The sequence below is a fragment of the Venturia canescens genome, chromosome 10 (assembly GCF_019457755.1).
Source record: "Venturia canescens isolate UGA chromosome 10, ASM1945775v1, whole genome shotgun sequence".
Classification (NCBI taxonomy): domain Eukaryota; kingdom Metazoa; phylum Arthropoda; class Insecta; order Hymenoptera; family Ichneumonidae; genus Venturia; species Venturia canescens.
Genome location: NC_057430.1, coordinates 14,730,677 through 14,742,032, shown reverse-complemented (window position 1 = coordinate 14,742,032; position 11,356 = coordinate 14,730,677). Strand labels below are relative to the sequence as shown.

General features: G+C 46.3%; 1 protein-coding gene across 1 annotated transcript in view; it reads left to right on the top strand.

The window, feature by feature from the left end:
• The first annotated feature begins 591 nt into the window (after window positions 1-591).
• Window positions 592-11,356, top strand: part of LOC122417520 (titin-like) — a 140,313-nt gene continuing 129,548 nt past the window's right edge. The window contains exons 1-17 of the mRNA XM_043431063.1: window positions 592-732; window positions 802-991; window positions 1,245-1,437; window positions 1,528-1,641; window positions 1,774-1,951; window positions 2,028-2,128; window positions 2,201-2,410; window positions 2,495-2,680; window positions 2,751-2,865; window positions 2,941-3,182; window positions 3,261-3,383; window positions 3,473-3,664; window positions 3,854-4,083; window positions 6,077-6,511; window positions 6,723-6,912; window positions 7,132-7,339; window positions 7,431-7,732. Coding sequence (XP_043286998.1) covers window positions 804-991; window positions 1,245-1,437; window positions 1,528-1,641; window positions 1,774-1,951; window positions 2,028-2,128; window positions 2,201-2,410; window positions 2,495-2,680; window positions 2,751-2,865; window positions 2,941-3,182; window positions 3,261-3,383; window positions 3,473-3,664; window positions 3,854-4,083; window positions 6,077-6,511; window positions 6,723-6,912; window positions 7,132-7,339; window positions 7,431-7,732 — 3,207 coding nt within the window. The 5' untranslated portion in view covers window positions 592-732; window positions 802-803. The remainder of the gene's footprint in view (window positions 733-801; window positions 992-1,244; window positions 1,438-1,527; window positions 1,642-1,773; window positions 1,952-2,027; window positions 2,129-2,200; window positions 2,411-2,494; window positions 2,681-2,750; window positions 2,866-2,940; window positions 3,183-3,260; window positions 3,384-3,472; window positions 3,665-3,853; window positions 4,084-6,076; window positions 6,512-6,722; window positions 6,913-7,131; window positions 7,340-7,430; window positions 7,733-11,356) is intronic.

Below are 11,356 nucleotides of genomic sequence, written 5' to 3'. Positions count from 1 at the left end.
CACCGATATCCCGGCAAAGTCCGTTACGCGAGTGCCGAGGAATTGACCGCGGGACGAAATACTAATTCGACTTATTCTCTTATCAATTTTCATTCGATATCGTGCCGTCGCGGTGTGATGCCCGGAAAAAGGTAAACAAATGAGCGCGGGCCGGAGGGGCAAGAAGGGAACGGAGACGAAGGAAATTCCCCGTGGCTAACGGTACTTTCATTTATTTTTACATGTAATTTTGGAACAGGTTTCGGCGCTGATAAACCTTTCGGATCGCAGCAGCTTGGCAGTCCTTCGCTCGAGCAAAAGCCTGATGAACCGACCAACTCCCCGCCGAAGATAACAGAGACCAGCTGTTAATGCTGAGATATTATTCCGCCCGAGTGGCTTCTATTCTCGCAGGATTCCGCGCCTTGGAATAATTTGAAAAGGCGCTTCAGCAATCCGGGTAACTTTCAAATACCGGTAGAACCAGTAATTCCATTGGATATACCCTCGCGTGCGGTTGCGAGTTTGGAGAAGCTTGCTTGGAACGTAATTCGAGAGAAAAATCACCTGCTGATCAGTCGCCTCGGAGTCGAGGAATTTCGCGGTCGCCGAATCCTCGTCGAACGCCAACGATGTAACTGGGAAAGTTGTCAAGAATATTTTCAACTAAAATTGCCAAGTTTCCGAGGCGCGCCCCTCCCGGGAGTGGGGAAGTGTAGAAAAAATTGTTTTTCTTCCGAATATCGCGTGCCGGTGAGTGTTCGACCGCCTTCGGACTCAACCGCACACGAGCAATTCACTAAAGTTTGTTCCTCTCGACAGAAATGTCAAGAAAAGTCGAAGCTGTCGACGTGCTGGAGGTGCTCGAACGGAAATTGGCCTATTTGCCTGGTGGACGTGACCGCGAGGGCCGACCTCTTCTCCTGGTGAACGTACCGATCGATCCGCGGGATTGCTCCACGAAGAAGGCCAAGCTGGAACGTCTCACGGCGTATCTTCTCTCAGTTTTCAAGTAAAACGTTCAGAAACTCACTCGAGGGATTTGAGAATGCATGCGACGAAGGCTGGCGCAGTAAATCTTCGCTGCGACCCAAATCGTGGCGTGGAAATCAATTATGCGACATTAATGAACCCCGCCATTATTGTTCGTTGCGAATTTCATCGTCACAGAGAACCACAGAAAATAATAATTCAAAGGGGAAATGAAAAACCGTGCTCGCAGGATTACTACGAAATTTAACCGCGTCGAATTTATTTTATTGCAGCGAGGAAACTCGACGCAACGGTATCTGCGTTATAATCGACGCGAGGCAAGGCTCCTGGCGAGTTGCAAGATCGTACATCAGACGAACCGTTCTTTTCGTCGGCAATTTAGCAGCCAGAGTTATCGTTCTTCGGCCAGAAGGCTTTTGGGAAAAGAGGGTCGACAACTGCACCAAGTCACGCAAAGATGGCGAGGTGATTTTCATCTTTGGTCATTCAACATTCCTCCCAGAATTTTCAACGTCTCGAAACCCACTCGCCCTATTAAAATCGTACCTTTTCCAGCCGATCTACATTCCTATCACGCGGCTCGGAGCTCATGTCGAAACTGTTCAACTACCTTACGATCTCGGAGGGACCAAATTTCACGATCACTCACGCTGGATTCAAACTCGAATGGTAAATGATATTTACACTCTTTTGATCAGTTTGTTTAAAAACTCTTTGCCAGTCGAGTTTGGAGACTCAAATTCCATAAAAACTTCCATTTTTTTTTGTTTTTTTATTTTTATTTTTGCTTGCGATGCCCAGAAAGTCGAAAGATACGAAAAAACTTCGGAAATATTGGTCGCCAAGATGGTTTATCTTCGTGGCAAGTTGTGCAGCTTCGATCCTTTGCGATCGAGAGATCGAGCGGAAGTTGATCTTGGTTCGTACTGGGAAGCCGGAACCGAGTTGGCCGAAAACGCTCAGGAAGTGCTGATTTCAGGTGGGAAAGATGAGGATTTGAAAAGTATTTGAAAGCTCGTTTCGTTTTGATTGAGCCATCGATCGATGAATTACAGGACGGAATCTACTGAGTGCAATGAGCAGGGAATCTTCTCAAGATTATTTGGATACTGTGCAAAGCATCAATAGAATTTTGGACACTATAGAATTGGAACAGGTACGTTTGATGAGGATTTGAGTGGAGATAAAGAGAAAATGAGGAATTTGATGGGCACGTTTCGTGACAAAGGTCGAACTGGAAAAAGGGTGGACTAAACTGGCCCAAAATTTGGACATAGCTCGTGAGATAAACGAGCTCGAAAAGGGATTGAGCCAAGTGACCAACTGGATTCTGGGACCCGCTGATTTTATGCTCAATTCACGCTGCCAAGTAGGTTACGATGTTACGTCGTCAGAAAATTTACGAATGGAGCACGAACGCTTGGAGTTGGAATGCAAGGTGAGCTTCGTGCATCAACGACAAGGAGCTTCTGTGCAGACACGTGCTCACGTTTATTCGTTCAAGCTCAATTAAAATTTTCAGAACGCTTACACTCGCTATGCGGAGTTACTCCACAGAATTGACAGTGTGCCGGAGGATCGATTGACGGAGGACGTCAAATCTCAGAGAGACTTCATGGATTTCGTGTGCAAAAACTTCGCCACGAGGCTGGAAAGACGGAGAAGCGTTTTGATTACTTCGCAAAGATTCTTTCGCCTGGTTTCGGGGGTACAAAAGTTGAAACACTCGATTTCTGCACTTTTTCGTTCGAATATAATTCGGAAAATTGATTTTTTAGTACTTTGATCGAACGAGCGAAGTTTTTGACAAACTGGTGATGGGCAACCGAACTTGCGCTCTGTCCCAGGCCAGCCTCAAGCTCCGGAACCTCGAGAAGAGTCAAACCATTTTAGGTCCGACCAATCCCATTTTTTCGTCAAACTAATTGCACAGCGAGGGCTAAAATCGTGATTTTTCGCTCGGAACAGATGGACTGCAGTGCCAACTGGTCCAGGAAGGAGAAAAGCTCTCCGAATTGTTGGCGATTCCGATCAAAGACGCGCTCGCGCGTCAAGTTCCTGTCGACTACAGCGAGGACATTATCAACATTCGCGACATTCTGGACGCTTCGAACGCTCGAAAAAATATCTTCAACGATAGCGTCGAACTCCAGAAATTGACGCTCAAACAAATGGCGCTAATCTACGCTTACGAAAATGATGCCGAGCAGGTTTGTGCACTGGATTTTCAGGAGTTTTCAAGCTCATTTTCCTTCTGGAATTTTCTGAAAGATTGCCATTATTTGCAGGCTGTCAGATGGCTCACCGATTTGCTCGGAGTCGTCGTAGATAATCACACCGAAATTGGATCTCACGCCGCTGAAATACAAACGCAAAAAGAAGAGCATCAAACCTTCCAGGACACGGCGAAGGTACAGAAAACACTTTTCTCCACCGGAAGGCCGAACAAAAGTTTCTACAAATTAACAAACCTTGGATATTTCTATTCACCAATAAACAGGGTACCTTCGACTACGGTTACCAACTGGCGAACGGTGCTCGAGTCCTGAGAATCTCATGCAGATTGGAACTCGAGAGCAACACGAGTTTGGCATCGAGACTGCGCCAAGCCTGGCGACGCTTGCGCTCCGTAGGACAGGAGCAGCTCACGAGGCTGAGAGTTTGCGCAGTTTTTCACAGGAGCGTCGACGAGGTTGGCTGTTGACACAAAAATCTCATAAAAAATAGTTTATTTTTATGAAAACGAATTTTTATAAAAAAATTGAAACATTTCGATCTGATTACGATCTGCGAGAATAGAAATTTCTCGACGCAATATTCGTTGCTCAACCAACTTTTTTCCTCGCAGTGCAGTGAAATAATTTTGACGAAATTTTCTCAGCATTCAGCCGCTCTGAACGAGTTGATCGACACGATCGAGGAGTCTTTCATGCTCCACGAAACCTCCATTCCCAAAGACTCGTCTTTCGATAGAACACTCATGTCGAGGACCGAAACACTTCGGGAGGTTCTCGATGATCGAGAAAAACTTTTGCCCGATGTCGGCCGGACGATCCGGCTCGGGAGGCTGCTGAAAACGCGCTTGAAGGAGCCGCTCTGTGCGCAGAGGAGGTAAAATTTTCTCGACTTATGCGAAAACAAACCCCAGAGCCAAAGCGAATTTGCATGAAAATCGCAGGAAAGTAGGCCATCGATCTTTCAAACTTTGGGACAAAAAATCGATTTGAAAAAACCAGAAACGTGGACTGAAATTTGAGAAGTAAAAAGAAGTATTTTCATTAGTATCCGAATGCCCTGAAAACCCGAATCTCGGAAGTGGGTGCGGGAGACGCGAGCAAAAGCTCTAGGTGGGAGCGACGTCGCCGTCCTCTTCTCGGCTCGGAAGAAAGCGCAGTAAGTCGTGACGGTTCTTGTCCGCCGGTTAAAAGTGCCGCGAGCAGGTTTTCATCCCCGCGAAAACGCGGCTCACTTCTGACGGAGATTAAAATTAATAATAAATAACCGCGCTGAGCAAGGTGCTTCGAGAGAGTCGATCGTCCGAGGGAGACAAAATCTGCAAACATTTGGAATCGCGATCGTTCTCCGGTGTCCGCGAAAATGAGCTGCAATTTTCGCGCTCTAGTTAATCTCCAGTGTCCGCGAGTCAACGAATTCGAGAGACTCCGGTGACGCTTTTTCTTCTTCATCCACTTTCTCTCTCCCTGCGCGAGCGAACGCTATTTCGGTCTGACGTGCCATCACCTTGCCCTCCTTTTTCTCTACGACGTTATTAGTCTCTCCATCGAGCGCAATCCGAGGAGGATACGCACGGGAGCGAGGAGATTTTTTGCCGGGGTTTCTAACTCCATAAAGCCGTCACGAGCCCGTTAATCACTTGGAAATCTGCATTTTGTTTGAGGTCTGAAAAGAATATTTTTTAAATCCACTTTTCGTCAAATTTCCGTCATCGCAACGATATATTCGCATCATTTGCTGGATTCTGTATTTTCTCGTTCTTCGTCGATCTTCGAAATGACGACAGCGAAGCAAATTTCCGAAATTATTTCAAATCTCAATCCCCACGCTCACTCCGCTAGTCAATCGCTTCGTCTTTTTTAATCGCGCTCGCTTTGGAGCTTTTTATTTTAACCGAGATATTAACGGAGATGTTTTTACCCGGCTCGAGTGGCTCCCGTGTGTTCTCTTCTCTCGTTCATACACTATTTCTCAACGGATATAGAATCGCCTACGCGCTCCCGCGTGCGCGCGAGTAAGAGACGCGATTCTTTCGGGGATCAACGACGGATCAACATTTTCTTTTTATCGTTGCACGGGCATCGAAAGGTCATTACGAAATCGACGGAATTCTCGGGCCTTCTCACATTACGTAATTCTACTCCTTGAAAAAAAAAATGCCGCGAGGATCGTAATCGGTTGACAGAAATACCAACGATTCGAATCGCGCCGATGGAGCGCTGCGCAGCTGCGTACACGGAAATAAAAATTTGCCCATTCCACCGAATCCATTTCCTTCGATGAAAGATCGACAGATTCACCAATTTTTTGCTCAATGCCAACGCAACTCGGATTGCTCCCATAAATCATGGAAGCTCGGGGTCGATCAATCGACCAAATCACCGAATAAATATTTCTTCGAATCCCAATAATCAATCGCTCGGCCAAGTGAGCGAATCGGTTGATTTCAATATTTTGTATCCGCACCGCGAAGACTCGTTTCGACATCAATCATTTCGTCTTATCGGATAAATATTTTCGTCGATATCGAACTAAATTTCGGTTTCGATGGCGAGAATTTTTTTCCTCAGAGTACAGGAAATTATCGGGCACGAGAATATCGAGTTTGTATACGCGCTGGCAGGGAACACTTGTTCAAACAACTAGACGCGACTAGACTCGGCAAAGGTACACTAAAATATCAGAGGCTTGCGGGAGAAGGATGAAAAAATGTTGGAACAGATTGTGATTAATTATGGCGATAATGAAGGTCGAGGCTCGGGGAGAAAACACGAGAAACGGGAGTTTAGCAAGCCGGGGAAAAAAGTGTGCGATTGGAAACTCGTTTTAATCGTGTAATTGCGGCTTATTGGGTTATTGCTATTCGCAGAATGTCGAATCCCGAGTCAGCGAGTTCGTCGAGCTTGGACGATCACGTTGGTAATTTAACCGCGGTGGATGCGATATCGGAAAGGTTGGCCGAGGTGACGCGTTTGGCTGAGAAACTCGACGAGAGATTGTACGAAGCCGGTGCGCGGATAAGGAACGCATCGAGGCAAATTGGGGAGCGATCCTCGTGCTCGTTTAAATGCGAGCAAGTTTCTGAAGCGGCTAGCAGCGAGGTTCAAAAATCAGTGAGCTTCGACGAGGCCGGTGAAAAGTTTGGCAAAAATACGGATCACGACGTCGACGAGTCCTGCACGGAGGATTTCGTTACGGCTACGGAATGCACGACGACGCCGATCGCCCGATCGAGGAGCGAATCTTTCGCTACCATGTCCGAGGCCGACGAAGCCCTGCACACTTCAGAGCTCCGCAATACTCGGTGCGTACCCGGCCCATCCCCTCCCCTTTCGCTCTCTTTTGCCTCCCACTCCCGCCCCGGATCATATTTATTTCCAGAGTTTATTTATCAGTGAGCAGTTATTAACTGCTTACCGAATGTGCTAAGAGAGGGAGAAATACGAATTTATGACGTCCGAGGGCGCGCCCTGAATTTCGCTCGGTTTCTTAAACGCTCTGGATTTTCTACGCAGGCAAGACGCACCAGAAGAGGCTCGGCTCCAAAAACAAGAGTTCGGAGCTTACAATAATCTCGACGATTCCCACCGGGACGAACAAATCCTTTCGAACGGCCACGCGATGGCGGACACCAAAAGGGAGGACCGGCTGCCCGAAGCTGACGTCGAGAGAGCGAGTTCTACGTCGATCATCGAAAAAGTGGAGGTAAAACAATCCGCGAAACTCAATTACATGGAAAAATTGATAAAAATCGTAAGAAAATAGGTAAATTTTAATTCGATCGAATCTTATCAATTACGATGTGAATTTGTTGAATGGAAACGCCCGTTGGATGAAAAGTCCGAGAAAAATTATACTCGTGAAAATAAAAAATGATGATTCCTCAAAAATTTTCGATTCATCGCGCCCCTTTTTCGGTTTCAGGAGAAATGTGGAAAGATCGTAAAAGAAGTGACGGAGACAACGACTCTGAGAGTTTCTCACGACACTCGTTTCGGCGTGGCCTCGTACAAGCTGACCTCGAACACTCTGCGCGAGGCTCACGAGCACACGGGCCTCAAGGGGATCCTGGACACGAAGGGATTCGGCGTGAAGACGAATGGTCACGCCGAGAATAATTTACCTGACAAAGGTACGCGCGTTGATGTGCACGGAGAGCTAGACGTTGAGTGACCTTGAAAGTGAGCATTGAGTAAGAGCAGTTTTATTATTTCATCTTGCAGACGAATTGTGCGACTATGAGAGAGAAGAAATTTCGATTTCGGACGTCAAGCCCCCCCTGGAAGCTCTGGAGAACGGTGAATCCTCGAAATTGTCGAAAATCGTTCGAGAATCGAGTCAAAGGGAGAGCAAAACCTCGGACAATTTAAACGAGAATAACAACGTCGTTAAAACGCTTTCTTACTGTTTGGAGTCTCGAGGCAACAACGACAGCGGTATCGAAATGACGCCCGCGAAGAACGGAGATTATCTGGAACAGAACGAAGAACTCGAAGACTTGGAACTTCTGACGAAACTGAAAACGGTGAGTCGCTCGCAGGTCGTGGTTGATTACGATTCAACGATAACAAAGCCTGAGAACGATTCATTGACTCGCCGTTCTTTGCATGTCGCCTGAAATCACCGCTTTTGAGAGTCGCACTCGCGAAGCTTTCAATCCTTCACAGATTTTTCGTTTTTTTTTCTGGATCACGTTGAACAGTGTTCTCTGCGTACGTCAGATCACTTTTTCCTCTGTATACAAATGCCACGAACGAGTGTTTCCTGAAGGGAATGGCGCGAGCAGTAAACACTGAAATAATTGATAAAATCACTCCAGTTTCAATGAGACTTGCAAATTGTCTGTAATTAAAGTAATTGTTGGACACATTCGATAATTGAGAGAGAGAGAGAGAGAGAGAAAAATAAGAATGAGAGTTAAAGAATTGCCTTTGAGAGTGCGACTGACAGAAGCGACCATTCAAAAATATGTTAAACTGAAAAAAATGTGTTGTCTGTTTGTGTTCGTATTCGGATGATGTAACGCTACATTAAACTCGTTTTGTTTTGAGCTTGAATAATAATAAAAATGAGGAATAAAAATAAGCGAAGAACGATTATTGTTCCAACGATTGATAATGAGTGCGTTCAGGCTCGAAATATTTTTCAAAGGATTCGATCATCGAGTCGATTTTATTGGCGATTTTTCATAGCGAGTACAAAAAACGCTGAGCAGGGCGTTTGGAATCACGTGTGAGTGGGTCTCGAGTGGGGAGAGTTTGGCGAGTCTAGAACCGATAAACTTGTCGCGGATAGGAGAGAAGCTGGCGGTGGGGGAATTTTTGAAGCGAGATCTCCTCGTTGATGTCGGTTCCCCTACTATTTAACCGCGGGAGCAGAGGAGCGTGTGTGGGTCCGTGTGTGAGTGGGCACGAGGAGGAAACCTCGCGGAGGATCGAAAGTCGTCGAGAGGTAAACGAGGAACGCACTCTCCAGTGTCGGATGAACCGGCTTGGCCGCCGCGGTGTGTGCCACAGTGCAGTCCTCGACTTGGCGTGCACGTCGATTTTCCCACCGCGTTAACGTGCCCAAATATTTCAACTATTCGCGCATACGCGTGCGCGTGTTTACGCTGATCCGTTGAGGAAGCAAACGAGGCGATAAGAACACGGAGAGCCGCTCCGGTGACATGTGCCCGCGGCCCCGCGTCGACAGTGCCTCGCAAGTGCAATCGCATGAATTACGACCGCGAATACACCGCCGTCTCGCGCCAGGTTCATTCGGTAATCGACGTCGAAAGAGCGACATTTTTCCTCCGATTTTTCAGCTCTTCTCGTTAAAATTAAACTCCAAAATCGTTGAATCGATACGCCGACGTTTGACCCCTCGTTTGTTGACGTGCGCGCGAGCATATTTTTAGTCCCCCGTCGTCTCGTCGCAGCTGCCAAATATTATGAGATCACAGCCAATTATTGAAGCACGAAGCGAAGATAACGCTTTCGTGCCGAACCCTCAATTTCAATATTTTTAATCCTCCTGCCGCCGCGTCGAGGAACGCCTGAAATTCAATTGCTTTTCGACGCTTCACTAAACGCACCGGCGCCTCAAGAGGGACCTGCCGGCTCCATTTTTACCCCTCGCTCTTCCATTCTTTCGTAATTGTAATCATTTTTATTGCACTTTTCAACGCGTCGTTCGGAGCTCGTGGCAATTTGACAAGTTTATAAATTCCTCGGGCACGGACTCGAACCTAGTCTTATTCGAATGGAACGAAGGGATTCCCGCACAGCCATAGAGACGAAAAAATCATAAAAAAAAAACGCTTTACGAGCTCTTATCACGAGTTGGCCATGGGGTCATTGCCAGAGGATTGAGATAAACTGAGATGAATACCTCAACAGTTGTCTTTAAAGATACTTTGACTTTCGAATTGACGAGAATGCGAGCTGGAGAGTGAGAGAGAGAGCAGCAGCTATAAGTGGATGATGAGAGACTGATATCGTTCGCGAAAAATTGTACCTCCAAAGCTGTCTATTATCTTGTCTTTACTTCTCTTTCGCTCCCTTCTCGTGACTCGTGCTTTCTTTTTTCCCCTTCTTTTGTTTTTTCTTTCCCGAGTCTCGGTTCGGGCTACACTTTTTTTTCTTTATTATTATTCGAGGCCCGCACGTTTTTCTCGCTCGAAGAAGAAACGCCTCCACCAGTCGGTCCGGTTTTAAACCTGCGGCGGGCCACACCGATGTTTTTAAAGTACCTTCTCTCTCTCTCTCTCTCTCTCTCTCTCTCTCTCTCTCTCTTTTCGAGGTCCTCGCGATCGTACGTGTGCGTCGATGACATCATATGAACGTCGAACCGCCGAGCATGCGACTCACACACGTTTCCATTAACGAGAGACACGCATGAGAATTACAGAAAGGAAGAGAGAGAAGGAGCAGCGACGGGGAGGGGGGCAGAGAGAGAAATATCGTGTTGGCTTCACCCGGCGCGTTTTTATTTAATACAACATGCGAGAGTCAAATGCGTGTGCAGCAACGAGAACAAGGCGTCATCGGAAAAAATGTCCTCTCAAATTCCCACACCCTGAACACTCTCCTCCTCCCCCCTCCCTGCGCAGCTTTTTTTAAAGAACTCTTTCTCCCATGACTTTCGGACTTTTTTACTGGGCATCTATTATTCGGGCGGCGTTCGAGAGGGCACGTAATTTCGGATGCAGATAAAATCGGCACTGAGAGCAACGTGATGAAAAAGAGTGAAAAATTAATGCGAAAACTGCGAACCGGTTGCTTGAGTTCAATATTTGAGGGGTTTTTCACTCTCATTGAAATCGAATCGCTGAAGTAATGTCAAATTTTTTCAATCTCTACAAATTACGGGCTCAAGTCACACCGGATTCTGACAATCGATCTACGAATGAACCTGGCGTCGGGGACAAACGTTTTCTTGTTATTCGCAGATATAAATTAGTTTGTAGAATAGTTGAGTAAAGAATTGAGGATCGCAACGAAAAATGGTGAAGGGCTACGAGTCAATGGATACCGAAGACAACCCTGAGGGCGGCTGCTCCGAAACGAACAATCCAACTACCGCCCAACGAGATCCTTATTGCTCCGGTAATCAGGTCGAACTTACCCGCGATGATGGCACTCCGCAACAAACACCGACAACCACCATAAGCACGATCGCTCTTCAGAGCGGGGACACGAGACTCGTCATCGCTCTTCTTCAAGTAAGAATTCTAGATCCTAAAAACACCTTCGTTGCGGCCGTTCGAATGAAATATTTTTGAAACGAATTTGCGTATTTATGGTTGACTGACGTTACGGTGAAATTAATTATCGAATTTTCAAAGCATTTGGAGTTTTTGGCACATTTTTTACGATTTTTGCAAATTTTTTGACCCATTTCTTTGAAAAAAATTTTCAATTACCTGCGCAGAAACTTCCGGTGGTGAAATAACGAAATTCCGACTCTGGCGTCACGTTTACAAAATGACGAAATGAGAAATGACTAAAAATAAAAAAAACGTTGATTTCCATGGGGTTTGACGTTACCTGAATATTCCGTTGATCCAATAATTTCTTGTCATCTTCTTGTTTATTATTACTCTACTTTGGTCGAAATTTAAACTATCAAGTTCACCGAACCTTGGTCGTTTGGATGTTTGCAAGAA